At 39.9% G+C, this 23965-nt stretch overlaps 1 protein-coding gene across 3 annotated transcripts in view; it reads left to right on the plus strand.

Annotated features, from left to right (window-relative positions):
* FAM13B (family with sequence similarity 13 member B) overlaps nt 1-23965 on the plus strand; it is a 77381-nt gene that overhangs the window by 39524 nt on the left and 13892 nt on the right. For 2 of the 3 annotated variants that reach the window (XM_084636652.1, XM_084636653.1), the window contains exons 8-15: nt 573-614; nt 2023-2178; nt 5743-5878; nt 15317-15384; nt 16122-16176; nt 16633-16780; nt 20628-20693; nt 21838-22048. In XM_084636652.1, the coding sequence (XP_084492778.1) occupies nt 573-614; nt 2023-2178; nt 5743-5878; nt 15317-15384; nt 16122-16176; nt 16633-16780; nt 20628-20693; nt 21838-22048 (882 nt within the window). The remainder of the gene's footprint in view (nt 1-572; nt 615-2022; nt 2179-5742; nt 5879-15316; nt 15385-16121; nt 16177-16632; nt 16781-20627; nt 20694-21837; nt 22049-23965) is intronic. The other variant, XM_084636654.1, reaches the window with a different exon arrangement.

Genomic DNA, 23965 nt, shown 5'->3' on the forward strand with positions numbered 1-23965 from the left:
TTCCACAGTATGCATCCGATGAAGTGAGCTGTAGCTCACGAAAGCTTATGCTCAAATAAATTGGTTAGTCTCTAAGGTGCCACAAGTACTCCTTTTCTTAGTGAACTGGAACTCTAGAGGGAAGCAAGGTAGGTAGAATGTTTTGGAATTTGCTGTGGGGTTAACATCTATATTATGTAAAGCATCACACAATATTTCAAGAGTAAGTGATTAGTACTTCTCATGTGAAAGACTGCCCGTACGGCAGCTCACTGCGCCCTGAAGTGTTTGGGGTATGGGTTCTTCAATTACTTATAACTACAGAATTGCTGCTGCCACAACTTTCTGCAATATATAGTTTAAGACCTCTTCGATCCAAATATTGATCCAGCTTTTCCCTGTTTCCCTTGAAGCTGGGACCATGGCACATAGCAATACTGTTGCTGGCCAATGTGTTTACTGCATGCATATGTGTATTTCTTTGAGCTGATGCAATTTTTTAGTATCTTCAAAGCTCCCTTTTGTCTTCCAGAATATTTGTGTAGTGTTGAAAGTCTTTGTGAAGATAACCAATTTCTTCTTCTTTATTACAGTGCTCATCTCTCTCCCATAAGCATCTTACCAGCCTCTGCAGAGTAAGTATAACTAATATATAAAATCTGTGTATCCCAGTATTTTGCTTTTACCAGTCTGTGCCATAGTTAGCATGCCTGCTTTCAAAACAGATAAGTCAAATACACGTGACCACAATAGTTTATACTCCAAACTTTTAGTGCTGAATATATGCTTTATGAAATGTAATTCAGCATTCACAAGTGAAAAAAAAAAGCACATTGTATTTATGGATGCTGTTCTCAACTGGACACGGAACCTTAGGTTTTCATGGTATGGTAATACCTATGCTCCTAAATATCCTGTTCGCATTTTTTCCCCGCTTTCTTTGGGTAGGTACTTGATAAACTCTGGTGTAACTCCAAAATTGTCTTTAGGTACTTGCTTTCACGCCAGCAGTTTTACAGTTTCTTCTAATTGGTAGTGTGAGCCCAAGTTCAACTGGGTTGCAAATGTAATTGCAGGTGAAAAGTAAACACAAAGTGTTCCAGAAGAGATGGGTGTGAAGGAGTCTAGAAAAAAATGTTGTGACTCCCGCTAGGGGCCCTTCTTTAGAAGTTTGCATCTTTTCTGCTGGTTGGCAAAGACTTACTGCCACAGCTAGTCTGTATTAAAATACCCTGTTTTGTTACTCTCCCACCTCTCCACCCTATTTGTCCCATTCACCTGTTATGTCTTGTCTTTTTTTAACATAAGCCCTTCTGGCTGGGATTTTCATAACCTGTGTTTATACAGTGTCTGGCCCTGTGAGGTCCTTGTCTGTTTGAGGCCTATTGGAATGTTAGATGGGATGGGATCTGAGTTACTACAGAGAATTCTTTCCTGGGTGTCTGGCTGGTGAATCTTGCCCACATGCTCAGGGTTCAGCTGATCGCCATATTTGGGGTCGGGAAGGAATTTTCCTCCAGGGCAGATTGGAAGAGGCCCTGGGTGGTTTTTGCCTTCCTCTGCAGTATGGGGCACAGGTCACTTGCTGGAGGATTCTCTGCACCTTGAAGTCTTTAAACCATGATTTGAGACTTCAATAGCTCAGACATAGGTGAGAGGTTTATTGCAGGAGTGGGTGGGTGAGATTCAGTGGCCTGAATTATGCAGGAGGTCAGACTAGATGATCATAATGGTCCCTTCTGACCTTAATATCTATGAATCTTACCATGCTGTAAATATAATAAATTATATAAATTTCTTGCCTATCATTTTGTACGTAACTAAAATCCTATTAAGTAAGCAATTAACTCCAGTTACTGCTGTGGTCGTATTTGAGAGATTTGCTAGTCTTTTGTCTAGTCTTGTCTTGATGTATTGGGGAGCCTAGATTTACATGTCTCCTAAGGGTCTGATTTTTCTAGTTTTCTGCCCACACAAATCCACTGATGCCAAGAAAAGTAAAAATACGTCTTTAACATTAATTCTCTGACTTTTATTTGTTAGCATTTTAGAAAGAACAATTAGAGCAGCTGTGGAGCAGCACCTTTTCGATCTGCAGAGCAGCATAGATGATGATCTTAAGAATTTACAGCAACACCGACTGGTCTGTAACAATGAAGCAAAAAATATTAATAGAGATGAGGAAGGATCTAACAACCAGTAAGAATTTTTATCTCTATAATGCGTTGCTTAGGGACATATATTTGAATTCAGACTTGCTAAAAAGTCACAATAGAAGTTTTGTATGTTTATAAACTTGAAATTGCCTTAAACGAACTCAAATTCCATTCGTTGCTGTTCTTTGCTCTAAATGTAAGTATTTTAATAGATTTTTTCCTTGCAAGTTTTGTACTTAAGTGAGAGGCATTCAAGGGTACGATGCGCACAAGTCAATGGGGAGGCAGTTATGTATTTCTAGATTTTTTTTTTTTTTTTTAGGTGCTACATGTAGCTATGACAAATCATAATTGACATTATGATCCTCAGCTGTAGATTTTTTTTTTTTTTTGTTCTAATGATTGAATGGGCATAAAGCCTAAATTGCTCTGTCACCCCTAGCTTTGGCAGAAGTCTCTTCTGATTCCAGGTGAGGTGATGAGCAAGGCAGTGTGTGGAAGCTTGCACTTCTGCCCACACTTTTAATCTAGAACCTCACATGAGCAGTAAATTGCTTTAAACTCTCACACGCGCGCACACAAGCTAAAATTATTTTTTGCCCAAATTACTATTAAAAAAAAATTTCCCATTTTAAAAAATCACAACCCACAGAGATACATGGGACTGGAGATAATAATTTTCATAGTTTCAGGGTAACTGTGCTAGTATTCGCACTGTGTGGTACACCAAGGGCACCCATTTTAGGCTCCTGGCTCCTAGCTGTCACCATGTTTTGCTCCCGCCTGGCCTGGGTTTTCAGACTGCACAGCACCCTGAATTGCACTGCAATATCCCCACCAAGACAGACTGCTTAAATGGGCCAGGGCCTCCACTTTCCTTTCTCTCTGAAGTCTATGACGTGTCTGTTGCCTGCAGTTATAAGTTACCACACAGCTCCTTCTAAGTAAGCACATTTATTCTTAATATATTTTTCTCTGTAATGCTTTTTACTTTAAAACAACAAAATAACCTACACACATGCTAAAAAGCTTACCAGATGTCACCCATCAGTCTTACGGGGCTGAGTAAGTCAAGTCCTTCCAACTCTTATGCATACATTGGGGCCCCCCCATTGGACAGAAGGTCCTATTCATTTGCTGGATGAGAAGGAAGGCCTTGAGTCAGTTTAAACTCAAGCTATTCGTTCAAAAATCCTTTCTTTGTCTGCTACTCTCTGAAGAATCTAGTTTCAGTGTGTATATGTAAACCTCTGTGGGGTTTTACAGCCTGGCTGATTTGCCTTCACCACCCACTGTTTCTGATTCCTGGAGGAGCTATGGTAGCCCTCCTCTGTGGGGTGGAACACAGCCATGCATTAACCATTAATTTAAAACAATGGATCTTAAAACAAAGATACTGCATGTGGTTGCAATATCTGTCTCAGTACTCTGTTATAAAACCTTCAGAGGACAATTATAAGTAATTTATATTTTCCAAAGACAAATGATTATAACAGAATTTTAGTTTTATAAGCTAAAAGTTCCATAGATTAGTTTATAAGTAAAACTGTGTAATTGTCTGAAAGTCCTTCTGTCCACAAGCTTCTCCCTTTGATACATCGTGAGCGCTTTAGTGGATGGCCAGCTTGCATCACAGGGGTGCAGGCTCTCTTGTTTATCTTAAACTTGAAACCAATAGATGTTTTTGGCACTGGTGCTGCATTTCAACCCTTGTATTCATCCTAGTCACTGAGGATTAATAGACACCATATGATAACATTCCTTCTAGAGGCATCATGAGCCCTTTAAACACTGCAGCCAATGGATTATTTATACTACGTACAAGGCCAAAACACAGAGAAAACATGCAAAGTAAAAGTGTATCATTCAGAGAACATATTATTGAAAACTTAGAATACTGGCACAAAGCTTAATTTAAAAACTAAGAGAATAGTTACTTGTTAAACTTTCAACCCATCTTGTTGGACATCTGATATAGGGAGAGCGCTTGTTAAAGGCTGTTGGAAGCTGCTCAGCAGGTTGCTGTGTTGGAATAAGCCCCTGGAGGCAGAGGGGTAGAAAGAGAGAAGGTGAAGGAGCCAAAGGTTCATGATATATTTTTATCACATAGTTCTGCAGTTTATCACATGAACTCTGCCTCTAGATATGCAGTATATGTGGGGTAAACAATTGTCTCTGTTCAAAAATTCTGGAGTGTTTCACAATTCTTTATTAATTCTCCACAATTTATTAGAAGCGTATATCTGAATATGTAACATACTTTGCACACAGTTCTAGTAAATGGAAGGAAGATGAGAAGAATTTTTTTGAGCTTTTTTTAGAGGACTTGCATCTACCAGATTGGGTATACAACCAACCCCTCCATTTTTGTGAATGGCAAACTTAATGGGTGTAGTCCTAAGGTAATTAACAGTTGCTTTAATAATGCTGTTGAGCGGACAGTTAATCATCCCAATTCTCTCAGATCAATTTTTATCCTTGTTCTGTTTGAGAGACTTTTTTTTAAAACCTCAAAACCCCATGCCTGGTTTTTACAAGGCGTGACAAATTTGCTGGAAATGGAAGAAACAGCTAATCTTCTAAATGGTGAAACATGAAAGTCTCAAATACCAACTGAGTAAAAGGTTTCACCTAGTGATATTTTTTTAATCTATGATTTATTTAGTTTAATCCAATTCTTATATCTTAAACCAAAATCTGATATCTAGGAAGTGAATGTCAGCAATTTAGGGCTTGAATACACAATGCGCAACATGCTAGTGCACACTGGTATTTAACCCCCTGGTGCAGACTAGTACACCCACTGGTCCATATGACAGTTTCCCAAGTGCGTGTTAATGTTTCCATTTCAAGCAGTACTATATTAATATGCACTAAGAATATTTCAGTGCACACCAGTAGGGTCCACGCAGGCCAGTTAGCGCACAACATGCTAGTGCGCACCAGAATTTACACCGTTCTGGTGTGAATTAATCCACTGTGTATACAAACCCTTTGTCTTCTTGGCCTTCAGTTTTGTCATTATTCATTAGGACACATTGTAGCGGGTAGTGAATGTACGTCTGGCTTCAGTGCTTAAAGTAAAAAATGCTTGCCAGTACCTTGATTAGTACTACAGATCTCACCATTAATAACTGGAAGGATACTACTTTTGTTATCCTACCTAAAATGATTGGTTTAAACTTAAATCAATCAATGGATAACTGGTTGGCTGTATGGTCAAAATTCTTGTGCAAGATTCTTCCTATAGAAGAAACATCTATGCCAGCGTGTGTACTACTAAATGCTCATTAGAATGTCAACCGATTATAAAATACATATATACCCATGAAATAAATACTATTCCAACAAATGTTGTTTTTCCTTGTTCTAAATAGTTTTATTAAAATAGCTCCAAATGTATTACCCTTTGACAAGTTACATAACTCTCCAGGTAGTGCCAGTAGTTTTGTGTTTCAGGATAGTTTTGTTGCAAATAATCTGCAAAATTATTTAAGATGTCAGGATTTTTAAATAAAAATAACTTTCAGTAACTCTTTTGAACATGTGAAGCCATGACATAGGCTATTGTAAGCTCTTCTGAGCTGCTTGTTTCTGTCTCTTTTAGGGATGATGTTACTAAAGATAATGGTATTAATAGCAGTGAGAATACTAGAGACTGCTTTGAAACATTGGCTTGCACTGATTTAGACAGTGCAGTTATACAGCCTGATTCTGTATATGAGGAAGAAGAAAATGATCAGGTAAGAGGAGCAGAGGGTATGCTTTCTATATATTAGAGCAGTGTGATCTTGTGATTAGAGCACAAGAGTTGGACTGCAGACCTGGGTTCTACTTATTGATGTGACACTGCTTCGCTTTGCTGTATTACCTTGAGTAAAATCACTTGCCTTTTCTGCCAAACTCAATCTCTTTTTAAAGTATATGTGTGTAGGTCTGATCACATTTAATTTGTTTGCATCTTAAGGGGCCCTTGACTCACCATTTCTTTTTTTTTTTTTTTCATTTTCACAGATAGCAGCCCTATCTCTTGCTCATATGGGTTTGTGCATCAACAGGGATAGGGCGAGCTGGAGTAGCACCTGGGTTAGCAAAGGCTTCCTGAAGAAGATGCACCTTCTCAAAAAACAGCACTAGGAGGCTTAGGGGGAAGGCTGTGGAGAGAGTGGTGTTAGTTTGTTTTTTGTTTGTTTGGGGAGGATCCTGCCAGGGAGCCCACTCGGTCAGTTACAGTAACATCAGTCCTAAGTGTTAGATAGCAGTAGGAGTTGAGCAGAGGTTGAAACACTGCAGCTGTGTCTGGCAGGCCTTTGGTATGGTTTTGTGGGGAAAGTGGGGGTTTATAACTGGCTTGTTGAGTTCTTGTACCCCAGCATCATCCCCACACTCCTAATTTTCACCCCAACCCTCCTCCACGCTTCCCACAGACTTTTGTGGTGGGGATATGTGTTCCTTCCTTTTCTCCCCAACATTCCTCCCCAGTCTCTTTGAAGCAGCTCTGTTTCTTTTCAGTCAGTCTCTTGCCCCAGGTGCTGCTGCTGTGGTGGCAGCTGGTTCTATCTTTGCTGATGTATGAACTTATCTGTGCAGAGGGAGAGAATTCTACCTGTGAAGAGGAAGAAAAGGGAAAGTCAGTTGGGGTCCCTAAAGGGGACCGAAATGATGTCCCTTAATTTTCTCTCTTTATGCCATTGTAGCAATATCAGTATTTTCCTTTTTTTGGTGTTATTTTTGGATAAATAAAATTTTTGAACATACCAATTCTCCAGATTCTTTCGTTAAGTTTTAATACTAAATCTCTTTAAAGAGTTTAGTGAAGTGCTGTCCACTGAAGTAAAAACTAAAACATGTGAAATTAGATTTTAAAATTAGCCAGAAGGAAAACATGAACTTCTTGTCTTCTGTCTTTTATAAACAGATTAATTCCCCTTCCCACTGGTAGCCTTTTTTATTCAAAATAATTTATGGTTTAAAGTAGCTAGGGAGTGTTTTTTCTGATATTGACTGTTTTAACATTTTGATTTTGTTGGTAAAATGCAGGCTGAATTTTGTAAATCTAGTTATTTAAATTAATAAAATATCAAAAAATCACTTTTAATACCAGAAATCTTAGCTAGACTGCTAAAAAGTAATTTTTTACTGATACCATCAGAAGGCTCTCTTTCATGCTGGTGAGGTCCATACCATGAAATAGGACTTTCTAGAGACCAGAATATTTGCAATATCTTAATGGAATATTGCCAGTTAGGACCCCAGACCTGGAAAGACTTGCACATATGCATAATTTATTCATAAACATAATGCATGGGTGTATATTCTTTGCAAGATGAAGGTCTTAAATTAAGTTCAAAAGCTATATGTTGTAAAATTAGGATTTTTGTTTAACTGAAGATCAATAGAGATGTGTCCACAATTTTAAAAATTGAATTTCAGTGCAAGCTTTGTTCTTCAAGTATGTCAGTGTGGGTTCTGCTGTAGGTGCATATGTGCTTCATGTGCATGAAACCAGATTCTTTTCACTCGCAGTGTCCACTGGGACCACACGTGCACTTTGAGCCTCCTTGTGCTCTTGCATGAGGGCATAAAAGGTGGGATCTCCGTGTTGCTCCTCCAGTTAGCTCTTGCTACCTGTGCTAGTGAGATGGAACTTGGAAATGTCTTACCTGCTGGTACTCTAGCATCTGCTATCTTGTCAAAAATGTTCAGCTCATCTGAAGAATCTTCAGAACAGCCTTTGGTTTCTTCATTTTAAAATCTTGGACTGAATAAACTCCACTTGGATTGAATTCTGCTCACCTGACACCCCCACTTCTCTGGTACAAGGATTCAAGATGGTGGACTCAAAATCCATGGGCTTTAAGCCTTGCACATCCTGCGATGAACTGAATTCCGCTCGAAGACTTGACATAGCAGGTACCTACCCAGCAGGTACTTAGTCTGCTTTTCATTCTCCACCCAGACCTGAAAAGAAGTCTAGAGAGACAAGGCTGAAGCTCCAATTCTTAAACCCGTAAAAGAGTCATGTTGGACCTTGAAGACCCAGGTTCCAGGTCCCTGTACTGGTTAAGCCAGCACAGTCCAATGGACCATCAAGTAGGCTGGGGTGGGGAACCTGTGGCCCACAGGCCGGATGCAGCCCACTGCTTCATTTCATCTGGTGCGAGGCAAGTCTCCGTGCTGCAGCTGGAAGCCCCAAGCCTTGATGCCCTCCCCACCCCGTGAGGCTGGAACTGCAAGCGCTGGCTTGCCCTGCTGCAGGAGGAAGCTAGGGTTGCCAGGCCATTAAAAGTCTGGTCAGCTCTGCACAGCTCCCAGAAGCGACCAGCATGTCCCTGCGGCCCCTAGGAACAGGAGTGATCAGGGAAACTCCGTGCACTGCCTTCAGCGCCAGTTCTACAACTCCCATTGGCCAGGAACCGCCCCTCCCCAGGGCTGTGTGTGGCCCGCAACTGATTTTTTTTTTTTTCCTGTGGATCAATGGCCCTTTGGTTAGAAGAAAAGTTCCCCACCCCTGATGTAGGCAGTTGATGCCTAAGACTTTGGCAGAGAAATTGGCACTGAACAAAGAGTTGGCTCTGACATACACATTGATGTCATTCATGGTGTTGGATGCATCCAGAAGCTTAACATCAAAGGCAATGCCCCAGACCTCAAAGCAAGGCTGTGAAAGGGAACTCTTAGAACAGGGGAGGAGCTCAAGGAAGAGCTCTACATCATCTCATACAGAGAGACCCAGACATACCCCCGAGGCTTCATTCAACAGCAAGTGAGATGGAGCAGACTACACTGGCACTGTGATTCGTATCAAAAGCACCCTGCCAACCCTTGCACCAGAGGTGTGACCACAACCAGCACCTACTGTCCCAAGCATCAAAGAGCCACTCAGAGAGAGGTCTCCCCAATGGCATCACTGGCTTGGCCACTGTTGCTTGACTGCCAGGAAGAACAGTGTCCAGGGTTACAAGCACAGCAGCTCCTGTCTGTACCCTTTAATGATTTATCCTTCTCATCAGCTGACAGTCAGCCCAGCCCAAATATCCATGGGGTGATTTTAAAGTATTCCAAGAGCTCCTGGTTTAGATCACAGACCTCAGTCATCTCCAAGAAATCTCATAAATTGACAAACTGTTCACGGACCAACCAATGTTGCTTTCCCCATAAATGGTCCTTAGGAATCTATAAATTTCCGGTATACCACAAATCATACCACAACAAGAACATTAGCAGAGACAGTGGATGAAGTCATAACATAGACAGATTAGCAGTCTAAGAAGCAGCTGAGATATGGTAGAGCCTGTCAACTCTCCTCAACTCAGGCCACATGCACATCATCCATCCATATGGCAGCAAATTTAATGATTTGTTCAAGAGCTGTACCATGACCAGTCAAATGAGCAGCACTTCTTTCGGAAGCTATCTTGCCTCATCAGGCATTGTCAGATATTGTCACCAACAAATGGGTGCTGGATATCATCACTGACCACTGTACCATCCAGTTCCTCTCCTTACTCTTCCCACGGTTTTCCCCGTGCCTCTTCAGGGACTATTCTCATGAGAGCCTTTTACAAACAGAAGTGGCCTCATTGCTTCATAGGTACTATAGGACAATCTGCCTCAAGAATACTGGCTCCATTGCGTTCCCCCAGATTCCTCTGTTTCCCCAGGATAATACCCAGATCAGATGAGGCAGGGCTACTGTTATCATGATAGCATCATGCTGGCTGAGACAATTTTGGCTATCAGATCTATTCTAGATATCCAACCAACTTCCCATTTGCCTGGACATAGTGTCTCAGAACTAGGGTCAGATAATGCACCTAGACTCACAGTCCCTGCGCCTGATGGCCCGGATACTGCTTGAAATAGTATCACTGACAGGTACTCCAGACAAGTACAGGAAATTCTGATGCAGAGCAGGAAAGAAGAACCTACTCTGTGAAACAGAAAAGGTTTTCCATATGGGTGACTCAAACCAAGGTGAATCCAGGCAAAGCTCTGAACCCCAGGATCCTGGACTATGTGCTGCTTCTGAAACAGTCAAGACACTCTGTCTATCTAACAGTAATGAGTGCACCATGCGCCAGTTCAGTTGCATTCCATTTTCTCATGGCTCATCAAGGACCTTCTCCATGCCTATTCCTTGGTTAGAGACCAACTCTCACCTGAGACCTTAGTGTGGTCCACTTGTGGCTCATGGAACCTCACTTCGAACCTCTATTGGAATGTTCAATGTACTACCTTACCATCAAGGTGGTTTCCTTGGTTGTCATACGTCAGCATGAAGAATCAGCAGGATCTAAGCTGTTATGGCTAAACTGCCTGACACTCCATTTCACAGGGACAAAGTGTGATGAGACCAACCCCAAGTTCATTCCCAAAGTAGTCTCAGAATTTCACTCGACTCAATCACCTTACTAGTTGTCTTCCCAAGAAGAAAAGAACTTCACACCCTGGACTTCTTCTCCAGAGCTCAGCTCTACTATCTAGACAGAACCAAGGCCTTCCAGCTTTCTACCCATCTCTTTGTGGCCGTATCAGCTGTATCAAAAGGCTCAGCAGTTTTCTCAAACTTTCCAGTACATCACAAAGTGCACTTCCACCTGTTCCTAATTGTCTTGTGAACTTCTCTCTTTGAATGTGAAGCTGAACTCCATCAGGGCACAAGCAGCCCCATCGGCCTGCTTTAGAAATGTGCCAGTTCCAGAGATTTGTAAGGAAGCTACGTGGAGTAACGCTCTGAATTTTGTTAAATGTTATGCACTTGACATGTCAGCCAGGGAGACACCAAATTTGGAAGGGGAGTGCATCAATCTTTATTTGATTAACACCATCGATACTCCTCATACCCACCATCCCCATAAGGTTACTGCTTGCCTATATCATACAGTGAGATCCACAGTGACACATACTTGATGAAGAAAGTATGGTCACTTCCCTACAGTAACTGTGGTCTTTAAGATTTTGTAGTCAGTGTGGATTCCAAGATCTGCCATCCATTTCTGCTTTTCAGAGTCCTCAGCTTCACAGGAATTGCGAGAGAACTGAGGAGGTTTCAGAGCCCACCCCCCTTTTATGCCTTTATAGGAGTACGAGGAGGCTCAGGGTTTGTTCATGGCCCTGATGGACACTGCTAGCAAAAATAATCTGGTCTCGCTCATATGGGGTGCCTGTGTACTTACAGTGGGATCTGCATTGACTACAACATCTTGAAGGACAAGAGTTACTGAAGGGTAACTAATTAATTTGTACTCTTTTTACAGTAAACATTCCCTTCCAGTATCTGAAGTACAGATACTAAGAACCTGGAGGGGAATCTTGATATTTTTTTTTCTTTTTAAATATGTTGAAATCACATCTTTTTACATAGATGAACTCTTGTTTTTGTGCCTGATGTTCAGCGCAGTGGAGATCTTCTGACCATTTTTGCCTTTTGATAAGTGTGCACTGTGCCCGTTTATTTAATTGGAAGTGTTGTGTGTATCCAAGAGCAACGTTTTTTTAAATACAGACATTAGGGTTTTATAGCCCCTCATTAGCATGATGGCTCAGATTATAATAATATAATGTACTATTATAGGAAATATCATTTGAAAATCTACATGGCATTTTTCATCTCAAAGCAGCTTTATAAGACTATACAGCAGAGGTGGTGTGACAACTCCTCTCCATTGTGAAAACATATCTGTCCTCGTATGCCAAAAACTCTATATTCCTGTATAAGTGTTTTTTGGGGCTTTAGCCATCCAGCTGAAACTGAAAGGGAAACTTAGTTGGCAGAAATCATCTCCCTGAACTAGAATGGGGCCAGAAAGTTGGGGCTGAAACTGTATGCATGTAAACAGAGTAATGCAGTCTTCTTCGAGTGATGTCCCTGTGGGTGCTTCACTTTAGGTGTCCGTGCACCCCTGTGCTCATAATCAGAGATTTATGGTAGCAGTGCCCAGTTGGGTCACACATGCACGGTCCCCATCTTGCGCCGCTTCAGGCGGTTAACTGGCGCTGTGTGACCAACCCCCAAGTTCCTTCTCTACTGCCTTTGGCTTGAGTTGGAGCAACTAGCAGTGCCTCGCAGCTTCTGAGTAGCTTAGTTCTCGCTTTGTTAGAATAGTTAGCATTAATACTTTATCCCCATCCTTTTGATTTTTTAAAAAAAATTATGCCTTTCCCACCACAATGGCCATTTTGGAGCCCGTGGGCAGCATATCTACAACAACAATGACGTGTACTTGTCGGTCTTCCCAGAGCTGGCACACATCAATCACCTTTATTAACACCACAGGGACTGTCTGACACCTCAGAATGGGGCTGAAGAGGAGGAGGAATTCTCTGACCAGGACGATGCACCTGAAGTCCACTTCTCTTCATCCTCACCTGATGACACGATTATGCTCTCACCTCCCAACACAGGTGATAATTTCAAAGAATTCCAAGACCTCTACAAGAGAGTTGCCACCTCACTGGACATTTCTTTTGAAAGAAGTCCAGGAGTCTCGACATAAATTAGTAGATATACTGCACACATGGACCTCACCTAAAATTTCCCTTCCAATGAATGATGCCGTTATGGACCCTTTGAAGTGGCTCTGGCAAACCCCTGCAATGATTCCACCTACCTGTAAGAGGTCTGATTTAAAAAGAATTACATGCCTGCGAAGGGCACTGAATTCCTCTTTTCACATCCAACGCCAAACTCATTGGTGATTGACACAGTCAATGAACAGGGTAGACAACAATACTCCAGAAATACTCCGTATGACAAAGACTAGAAACAGCTCCACCTTTTCAGCTGCAAAGCATACTCTGCTGCGACCTTACAATTAAGAACAGCAAACTACGAAGCCTTACTGGCAAAGTATGACCACAATAACTACTCAAGTCTTTCTGAATTTACTGAGTTTATTCCAGACAACAAAAAAGAACAGTACAAATCTGTCATAAGGTCAACTCATAACCAGAACAGCATTACAGGCCGCTCTTGACTCGGTAGATTCAGCAGTGAGATCTATAGCAACTGCGATGGTTATGAGGAGGGCTTCCTGGTTCCATCTATCTGGATTCCTATAGCCAGTACAGTTGACTGTAGAAGACTTACCATTTGAGGGATCCAAACTCTTTGCAGACAAAACAAAGATGAGTCGTTACACATGCTCAAGGACTCAAGGGTGACTTGTGATCTCTGGGCATTCACACACCTGAGATCAAAAGAAGACAGGGAAGTTATCAAACCTCTCAAAGATTCCAATCCCCTCTGTATGCACAACACCATAGATACTATGAACATCAGGGGCGGAAACAGAAAACTTCAAGGAGCTCTCATGGCAGACCCACCTTACACAATCTTTTTCAAAGATAAAATATCCCTCAGACCACATTCCAACTTTCTACCTAAAGTTGTCTCATCCTTTCACTGCAATCAACCATCCACTTCCCAAAGTTTTTTTCCCCAAACCACATACGGACAGATGATAGTCCAGATTACACTCCTTGGATGTCCGCAGGGCTATAGCCTTCTGCATTGACAGAACAAAATCTTTTCACAAGTCTCCAAAACTGTTTTTCAATCACCGAACAATCAAAAGGCAATGCCATATCCAAACAACAGCTATCCAAATGAATATCGGACTGCATAAAATCCTGTTACCTCCAGCATGACCGACAGCCCCCTAAGGGGATCTGCATGCATTCTGCCTGAGCCCTATCAGCCTTCATAGTGTTTCTTCACAATGTTCCCATCATGGAAATCTGTAGCGTTGCAACCTGGGCCGCACTACGCACGTTTACCCAGCATTATGCTTTGCAACAACACGCATCTTACAATACCCTGTTCTGTCACATCGACTCTCATCTGCTGCAACTTCAATGCCGAAGCCCCCTCCTTCCACCGGAGGGCACTGCTCTGAAGTCACTTAAAGTGGAGCACCCACAGGGACATCACTTGAAGAAGAGAAAATTACTCACTTTGTGCAGTAACGGAGGCTCTTAGAGATCAGATGTGTGTCCCTCTGGGTGCTCCACTACCCTCCCGCCTCCCCTCTGCTTCGGAGTTCATTACTAGGCTCTGCGGTAGAGAAGGAATAGAGCAGGGGTTGGTCACACAGCGCCAGTTAACCGCCTGAAGCAGCCTGAGACTGGAACTGTGCATGTGCGACCCAACTGGGCACTGCTATCATAAATCTCTGATTACGAGCGCAGGGGCGCACGGACACCTGAAGTGGAGCACCCACAGGGACAAGCATCTCGAACCTCCCTTCCTGCACAAGGGCCTCTTCAGTGGCCCTATCTGATAGAAGGCTGTCTATTTTGCAAAATTGGTTGCTGTACATGAATTTGTATTTACTAAGCTGTATTGAGTAACATTCTGTTTAAACAGTTTTCATTTGATTTGAGAGCTGCTTATTAACTTTACGCTTCAGACACTAAGGTAATTTAGGGTCTTTCTTATATTTCATACTGTTTTGAATAACCATCCCAAATGAGCCACTGGCTTTTTAAAAGAGTACCTTCTGTGGACATTTGTTTTTGTTTTACCTGGTTACAGTAGCATCTACTCTTTAAAAATCAGTGAACTCCAAGCTGGAGCAATCAGTCTTACCTGCATTAGGATTTAACAAACAAAATGGTGATGTGTATCCATCTAACATTCTTTTCTGAGTTAGTGTCACAGTAACTGCCAGGATTTCTTCACCACTTTACAGCCCTGTTGTAGCTTTATTTAGTAACTGGGATTAATAGTCCCTTTTTAGAAAGTCCATCAGACATGTTTCATTTTACACATACTGAACAGAAGCCTTCATCCAACATAATTATCTTAGACTTAGGTAATGTTGCTGTCGTAACAATGTTCAGACCCAAAATTTGGCCTACGATTGGCACATTCCAGTGAATAATGCTGCCCACATCCTAAACAAACATAGATGAACAAAAAAACCTTATGGACGTGCTGAAAATGGAAAGCTACTGCTGTACTTCTAGTACTGTGCACTGTGTGTTCTCTCTTTATTTATTTGTGTAAAAGGTTTATTGGTTCCATTTGAATATGAAGAAATCATTCAATTGGACCTGACTTATATGATCCATAAAAAGCTCTGGCTTGTTTTTTGCAGGGAGTAACTACAGGAAGATTTTTTCACTTTACAAAATATCTGTCTGAAAAATGTCTAAACTTAATCTTTTACCCACAGACTGTTGGCATATTGTTGAAGCCATGTAATGAAGATGCAGAAGTTGATGAAGAAAACAACAGTGAAAGGTATGCATTTCAGTTTCACTAATATCAGTTGGAAGTTGTGGATTGTTTTTTAAAATGTGAATTATTTGTTTATGGTAATTGGTCACAATGCAATAACACAGAGGCAAAAAGAAGCATTTATGAACTTGCCACTTAAAAATATGAAAGGTGAGGCACACAAACTTTCTGTAGTGTTGGCATCCAAAGTTCAGAGAACTTGTTTTTTCATTCAAAAAGAGAGATTCAAGGCAAAAACGTGATTGGTTGACTGGGTATTCGCACAGCTACGTGTTCTGGGAAGGAGAGATGGGGAAGGTGTCAGAAGCAGCCTTGGTGCAGCCGGGAATGCAACTGACATATATTTTTAAGTTTTTTCAAAATGAACTTGTCTTGATTGTTACTGCTCAAATCTTAAGTGCTGGGCTGGGGAAGAGCAGAATGAAGAATTAAAATACTAAGTTCAGTAATATTTGCTACCCAGTTGTTTTCACCAATGCAGCAAAATATTCTCTTCAGAAATCCCATTACAGTTCTAGCAATTATTGCAAACAAGAGAATAACAGATGGTCTTTATACGATGGGTGTAAAGTCCCGCACACAAAGATGTCTAACGATTTGCCAGTTTCCTAGATGTCCCCTTCTCTCTCTCTCTCTAGGGTAGTGTTGTCATTATTTGTGAAGAGCAGAATATCACCAACTGTTACTATCAGCTAACAATCTTTATTTAAAACAATAACCAGTCTGTCTCTTATTTTTAGGCAAGATTGTGACTCAGTTGATGATAATGATAAAATGTCTTCACAATTGGTTCTGGTAAGAAATTGCTTCTTTCGTTTGCTTTTTCCTTATTTTTGTAAACTAAAGTTTTCAACAGCTTTTCCACTGTGTCGACAAACTTGGGTTAGGATTTTGATAATTTCATGTGTGTGTGTGTGGGGTATGTGTTAGTGGAAAACCATATCGGATGACTATGCATAGTCTTCTAGAAGTAAAATATTCTTTCATGAAAAATGAAACCTTTGGTTGGCTAACCTTTTTTTTAAAAATTGTTTGAAAATGTAAAGAACTATACAGAGTGCTCTACAAATTTTAGTTACTCTTCTAAGAAGTTCGAAGGTTTATGACAATATGCAAATTTTTCAGGTAGGGAAGCAGAGAGACATTAAGCCACACAAAAAAACTAATGGCAGCACTAGAATTGGCAATTGCTAGTTCCTGGTGCCCAGTTACCAGATGATGAAAATAAATGTACTGTTTATTTAAATACAGGATTCTAGTAACAAGATTTGTGACCTGAATGCAAACACTGAATCAGAAATATCAGGAGATGGAAGTGTTAATGTTCTTGAGGAAGCAGTATGTATCCAAGTACCACATCTAGATCTGAAGAATGTATCTGATGGTGACAAATGGGAAGGTAATTTTTACTCTAATCTTGCAGTGTATTCAAAATCATGAAAATAAATGAAAACATTAATCAAGATTAATCACAAGATTAAAAAAAATTACCATATATACTCATTCATAAACCAAATATTTTTGGTAAAAAAGTGACTCATCAAAGAGCGGGAGTCTGCTTATAAACGGGTCTACACCAAAATTTGATGATTTTAAACTCTATGAAATCATTGAATTGAATATCTAATACATTGTCTTTTTATTTACCTGGAGCATCTTCAGGCATGGAGCCCCGCATTTCCCTGTGGCCGTGGTTTGCCGTTTCCAGCACCACTTCCCGCAGCTCCCATTGGCTGGAAATGGCAAACCACGGCCACTGGGAGCTGAGGGGCTCTGTGCCTGCGAACACTCCAGGTAAACAAAATGTCCCGACCCACCAGCGGCTTACCCTGACGGGCCGGGAGCCGAAGTCTGCCAACCCCTGAAATATGAAAGGGTCATACAGTTTTTACCATTTTTACTTATCCATCTTGGGGGGGGGAGTGTCGGCTTGTAAACAAACCGGCTTATGATCGAGTATATATGGTAATGGCAATTAATGTTAAACAATAATATACCAATTTACATTTATTATAAATGTTTTTGGATGTTTTTCTACATTTTCAGATATGTTGATTTCAATTACAACACAGCATACAGCAACACAGCAACAGTATATAGAGCTCACTTTATATTTTTTATTAGAAATATTTACACTGGAAAAATATAAACAAAAGTAGTATTTTTCAATTCACCTCATACAAGTTCTGTAGAGCAATTACTCTATCATGAAAGTTCAACTTACAAATGTGGAATTTTTTATATAAAACTGCATTCAAAAATAAAACCATGTAAAACTTTAAAGCCTACAAGTCCACTCAGTCCTACTTCTTGTTCAGCCAATCCCTGAGACAAATAAGTTTGTTTACATTTATGGGAAATAAAGTTGCCCACTTCTTATTTACAATGTCACCTGAAAATGAGAACAGGCATTCACATGGCATTGCTGTAAATGTCATTGCAAGGTATTTACATGCCAGATATGCTAAACATTCGTATGCCCCTTAATGCTTCAACCACCATTCCAGAGGAAAGCTAACAAATCTAGTTAGTTTGTTTTGCATTAATCGCTTGAGTTAACTGTGATTAATTGACAGCCCTATAAGTAAGATGTTTTCATTATTCAGATAATTATTCAATAATATTTCATTATTAATTATTTCATTATCTGACTGCTCATGCTTGTGTGTTCTTCAGTTTTATCTGAAGAATGCTTATTTACACTTGGGTATGACTACCACCATGTACAGGACTTTAAACTGCTGAACCCAGGGGTCATTGCCAATCTACAGCCCAGTTAAGAAAAGGACTTTTAGAAATCGAAAAGAAAAAAATAATTGTGCAGGAGTTTAAAGAAACAAACAAACAAAAAAAACCAAGCAGCAAACCACCAAGTTTAGACTAGAGATATTCTAAGAATCCTAAGGGATTTTACGTGCCAAAACCCTGGCACATAAGTCCCTGGGGCTCCTTTGAAAATGTTTGCTTTAATCTTCTGTTATAAATGATATAAGCAAAGTAGTTTCTTGTGAATGACATTTTTTTAACTTAAAGCGCATCTGCCCTTAATAGTAATTTAAGGCAAGAGTAAATCTTTCTACATTTTATTGAATTGCAAAACTAAGGTATTAAACACTAGCCACACAATTTACGTTTGATTAGACCTGAAAGTTTTTTAAAAATCTACTTGTTTTTTTTACCTTAGAAATATAAGGAATGTCAGGTCTTGTCTTCCCTGTTCCACTGGAAGACCTAAAATTGTGTATTGAGAGCTTTTCAGCTTTCAGATGAAGAAAGGTATTAAACATTTTTTTAAAAACTTTTCTTCCAAGTTTTCAGAAGTTCGGGTTTTGTAGGGGTTAACAAAAGTGTTTTAAAATGTATGAATAAATATAATTTCTTCTCTTGATTGATGCAAAAACCCCAAACCGTAACTTTTTCATGCATCACTTCTTGAAATATTTGTCTTAACTTGGGATTTGATCTGTTTTCCTCCTCTGATATTGATACATCTGAATTTTCATCAAACCACCTACACCTAGGCTAAATGGAATTGAGACACCGGGAAAATATTGTTCACTGCCATCAATAATAGCATAATCAGAGTCCATGTACTTCTACTTTTTTATTTTAAAAACCAAAGAGTAGACAGCACTTTTTACAGATTAGTACAAGGTCTAATACAAACAGTTGGGAGTAAAGCTGTATTTTCATCAAGCTGTTCTGATGACATGTTTTTGAGAACAAAGTCTGCATGGTTTATAAATCACAAGCAATCTTTGATAGATTGCAAACTTGCAAGAGGGAAACAGTTCCTTCCCTTGTTGCCCTGTGACCAGACTTAAACCTTAATGAAATATTCCTAAAGTGTACATAAATTAGTGACTCATCAAGCAGATATAGCACATCTCAGTTAGTGTATAAAGTTATACTCAGAATATCAAACAGTGATAATCATTTGAGATAATTGCTACTATAGTTTGTCATCTGTTTGATAATGCTCATTTTACCTATGCATATTATTTGCGTGTAATTGGTCTCCACCAATAATAATTTCCTTCATGAATCCACACATTCCCTCCCATACCTTGCAAAATAGTTAGCTTTGAGCCAAAAGAAACTGTTTGTTCTATTTATGTGTTTAGATTAGTTGCCAGTTTATGCTCTTGGGTGCTAGTAAAATTTTAAGTTTGGAGGGCATACCATTTGATACAGGAGTAACTATGCGCAGGATGCTGAGGACCCTGAGGCCAAGTTTTCAATCTTTGCTCAAAGTTAGGCATCCAAGTTTGAACATTTTGGCCTGTGCATAGTTAAAGAAAGTAATTCACATTTTCATTCGCAATAGCTTATTTATATTATGTTGTACACTACGTCAGTGTTAATCTGTTTTCATTATATATTCTGATAAAACCTATGTGGCTTTCATTTTTCTTTGTTTTCATGAATTCTCTATATATAGAGTATACCTTAATTTCATATATCCAGTTCTTAAGCTAATTTTTTGATCCGTTTTGCGTAAATTTATTTTAAGATGGTAGGAATGTCTAGTTCTCTGGTCCTGTTTAGAATTATTGTTAGGACCCCAATCTTCCAAGCGCTCATGCTGGTGCAGACCTTTTTGGCATCCTGTTTTAAGCCAATGAGTGCAGGCCCTGTGAATGCAGAAGTCTTCATTAGTGCAACTGTTTGCAAGATTGGGATTCATTTTCATTATAATATTTTGTTGGCAGAATCTTAAAAGGTTTGTGACCAGTCAGATTCTTGCCTCGTTTAAATGGCATTAAAAGCTTGCTCTTCTAATAGTGAAAAAAGCAAACTCGGGGACATAAATCATTTAATCTTATCACTGGAGGGTGATAGGTGGAAGAAGAAGCTTTCCACATTTGTCCTGCGTGTATAAGGATTACTGATCTCCATTACTTACTTGTGAACAAAAGCTGTATTTTGAACATGTGTGTTTGTTAAAATGTGGAGATGCAATGTGGGTTTTTATTTGAATTGCAGTCAAAAATGATTTTCTTCTTTTAAAACGTTGTAAAGACTTTGGATTAACAGCCTCATTTGGCAAGTGTTGAGAACCCTTAACTGCCATTGAAGTTACTGGGAGTTAAGTGCTCTCAGGACCTAGCCCAAATGAGTAATTGAGCAGTGGGAATGCTTTCCTGTGGTACTGTATCTTCCTGCTTTACATGTTATGTATGGTTTGTTCTGACTGTGCTGTGTGTTCACTTTAGTATTTTTGCCATTCTTTTTCATTTTATTAGCGTCATGCCCTATCACTTTCCCCCTCATTGATTTCAAAACAATGCATCTGCAGAGAGAAGGGGAGGGTAAGTATGGTTCACCATATGTTCAGTTATCTGCCTTTTTGATGGTTTATGGTTTGCTTTCTAACTAGCCCTTCACCTGCTCTTCCCATATTTTGGGACAATTCTGATCTTCAAGTGAAAAAGCTTCCCTTTTTGTATCTTACACTCATGTTTACAAGTCAATTGTTCAAACAATTATGAATTTCTTTTTCAATGGGAAGCAGGTACAAGGGTTATTTTTAAATGTTACATTGTGGGTTTATTGTCATTCTGCACACTTTGAACTCAGTTTTCAAATTCCAGACTTTCACTGGAAAATACAGATTCTGTTACCTTTTGAAAAGAGAAATGAAATATTTTTTAGAAATATAAGCAAACTGCTGGGCAATAAAACATATTTCAGAATTTTAAAGGACACTATCAACTGACTTGTTAAGGTTTTAACTTTTTAAACCTTTTAGAGATTCTCTATTGTTTTGTAATCCCCTGCTTAAAAGCAGTCTCTCCAACAAATAGTTTCCTTGCTTCTGATGGAGCTTGACATTTGTAACTCCTTTATGTTTACCTCCTTGTTTGTTCACAACAAAAACAATTTTGCCAGCACAGCATAGCTTCAGGAGTAGTGTTGAACTGTGATTGCAGATCAACACATGGAGAAGACTGGAGTTGTGTAGTGCCTACATAAATATTAATTTAACCCCCCCCTCATCATTGTAGAGATGGATTTAAGTAAATAAATATTGCTCCTAAACTAATTGATAGTGTCCATTTTACCTAGCACTATTCAAATGTCAAGAGGATAACTATATAAATAAATTGGTCAAGTACTCTGGAAATCCATCTGCTCTGTAATTTTTCTGCAACTCTTACCAAAAATGCATACTTCCCATAGTCTCCAAGTTGCTTAAGTCTAGAAATAATGCACGAATGTGCTGTTGATTTTGTAAAACAAATGCATACCCATTAGATATATTTTGAAATACCTGACAGAATTTGTAGCTTTCTAATGTATTTCACTATATTTATTCACTTTGTGTGTGACATATTGTTTATAGTATACAAGATTAAGCATTGGATACTCATTTATTTTTCCTTTTGACACTGTTGTTTTATTACTCTTTTAATAGACTAGTGCCATTTTTGTGTTCTTGTTTGTATTTTGTAGAGCCATTTCCTGCCTTTAAATCTTGGCAGGAGGACAGTGAATCTGGAGAAGCTCAGCTTTCCCCACAAGCTGGAAGAATGAATAGTCATCCTTTGGAGGAGGACTGTCACCCAGTGTTGTCACATCGTAGTTTGGATTTTGGACAAAGCCAGCGTTTCTTGCATGATCCAGAAACATTAGACTCCTCATCAAAAGCACTTTCTTTTGTTAGGTGTGTATATTAGTGTAATTTGGAAAAAACGGTTAGCATGAAAATAATTGTTGTTGTATCTCAGCTTTCTGTTGTAGATCCTCAAGTTTTTCAAGACTTGGTTGACTAGTTGAAGGTCCAAGTGTATTATGTGGTTATGTGGCCATTCAAATGATCACATAATTTTCCCTTTTGTAAAACTGCTATATAAGTGTCTCCTTATGCCAGAACTAGTTGGTCAGGGAGCTTTGTTTTAAAGGGATCAAACTGAAGAAGGCAGCAGGTGCTGGGGTACTGCTTTTTGAAGAAGTGCTTGTCCTGCAGAGTTCTTGCAAAGACTGAGCTATAGAGCTCTGTAGAACAGGCTTCTCCTCCAACTGGTGAGCTTGTTAAAGAGGGGCTTCCTCTTGCACGCTTTGGAGCTCCTCTAGAGTAGGGGCAGGGCAGGCTGATGCTTCTGTGCACTGTAAGATCCCCACAGCAGGGGATGTGCCTGCCTTGTGTCATTCCTCAGCTTGGTTTTAATGTTAACAGCTCCCCAACTGTATCTCTTTTGGACTTCCCCACAGACCGATCTGACTTGGAGACTTTCCACCTCCTTCCCAGCTGCTACTTTGTGTCACTTGGGGAAGAACGGGAGTTCAGTTTGGATGAGACTTATAGGAGGCTAGTTGTGGGGAGAGCAGCCCTAGGTTACTCTCTGGAGGGTAGAGAGGTTTGTGGCATTGTAGTGAGTGAGGGTTTCCTCTGTGCTGGCTGTTGCTGCATAGTTTAGCTCTAATGTGCCTTGTAGTACAAGAGGTTTTGAAAGATGTAGTTTGTAGTTGTGAGAGATGCTTTTGTAAGTGGAAAGAGGCCCCTAATAGTTTGGCCGACCAATCATCACTATAAAGTTGCTTCCAGCTCTGCTGAAATAGAAGAGCAGTTTAGAAAAAAGTTTTCAGTCAAGTCTCTTGGACCTGCACCTTCCTGTTCTTGTCACAAGCTCTCTCCATGATGGACAGCAAAGGCAGTTTAAAATTGCTATATTTGTGAAGCTTATTTTAGTTTAAGATTTCTGACTACAGTGAAAAGTCTTATTAGAATCTGACAAGAAGATGCTATTTCCTTAGTTTGGGATCTTGGGTGAAGAATAACACTTTTTTCCAAATCTTCTAGGTTGCAGTGCATCTTTCAACTCTGTGTTCGAGGGAACAGAGATGTATTTTACCTGTCTCTGGAAGCAGGCAAAGAAATGTCCTGAGTTCACTAAAGAAATCACCAGAGTGTTTTTTTTCAGGGTCTAGAAAAAGTACTACTTTCTATTAGCCTCATCTTTGAGACTGGAGAGCTTCAGAGGGCTAGCATCTGAATAGATAATTAATGTTTGAAGTTGCATTGTCTACAGTTTTCTAAAATGAATGCTACTATTGTAACCTTGGAGAAGGATGCAATCAGCAAAGACCTTCTAGCCTTGAAGATGAGATGTGCATGAAGACTGAAGAGTCCTTGAAGTACTGAAGCATCAGCAATACAGACTTTTATACCCTCCTTTATTCAAGGGCCTTGGTATGGTAGCTTGGTGGAACAATCTGAAAAGACTTTTCTGAAGAGAGATGTTAGTCTTGGCAGCTTCTTTTGTGTAAGGTACTCCCTAGGTACTCTTTTGAACCCTGCATTATGTGTGCGAAGAATTTTTTTTGCATTAGCAAAACTTTTAAGAGGGAATTTATTAAATAAAATTGTTGAAGAAATTGCAGGCAAAGGTGCTTGAGTTAGAATTTTGTTTTGTCCATTGAAAGCCAAAGGACCTCTTGCTCTCCTATGCTTTTTGGAGCCCAGGAGAATCAAAACCTGCACATGACCTGGGCAAGGAAGTGTGGAAGGTAGGAGGGCCAGCTTTAGTGCATGGAACCTTACTTGACCGGAACCCTATGGAAGCAGAGGCATTCTCTGAAG

The sequence above is a fragment of the Lepidochelys olivacea genome (genome assembly GCF_965140295.1).
Source record: "Lepidochelys olivacea isolate rLepOli2 genome assembly, chromosome: 8".
Classification (NCBI taxonomy): domain Eukaryota; kingdom Metazoa; phylum Chordata; order Testudines; family Cheloniidae; genus Lepidochelys; species Lepidochelys olivacea.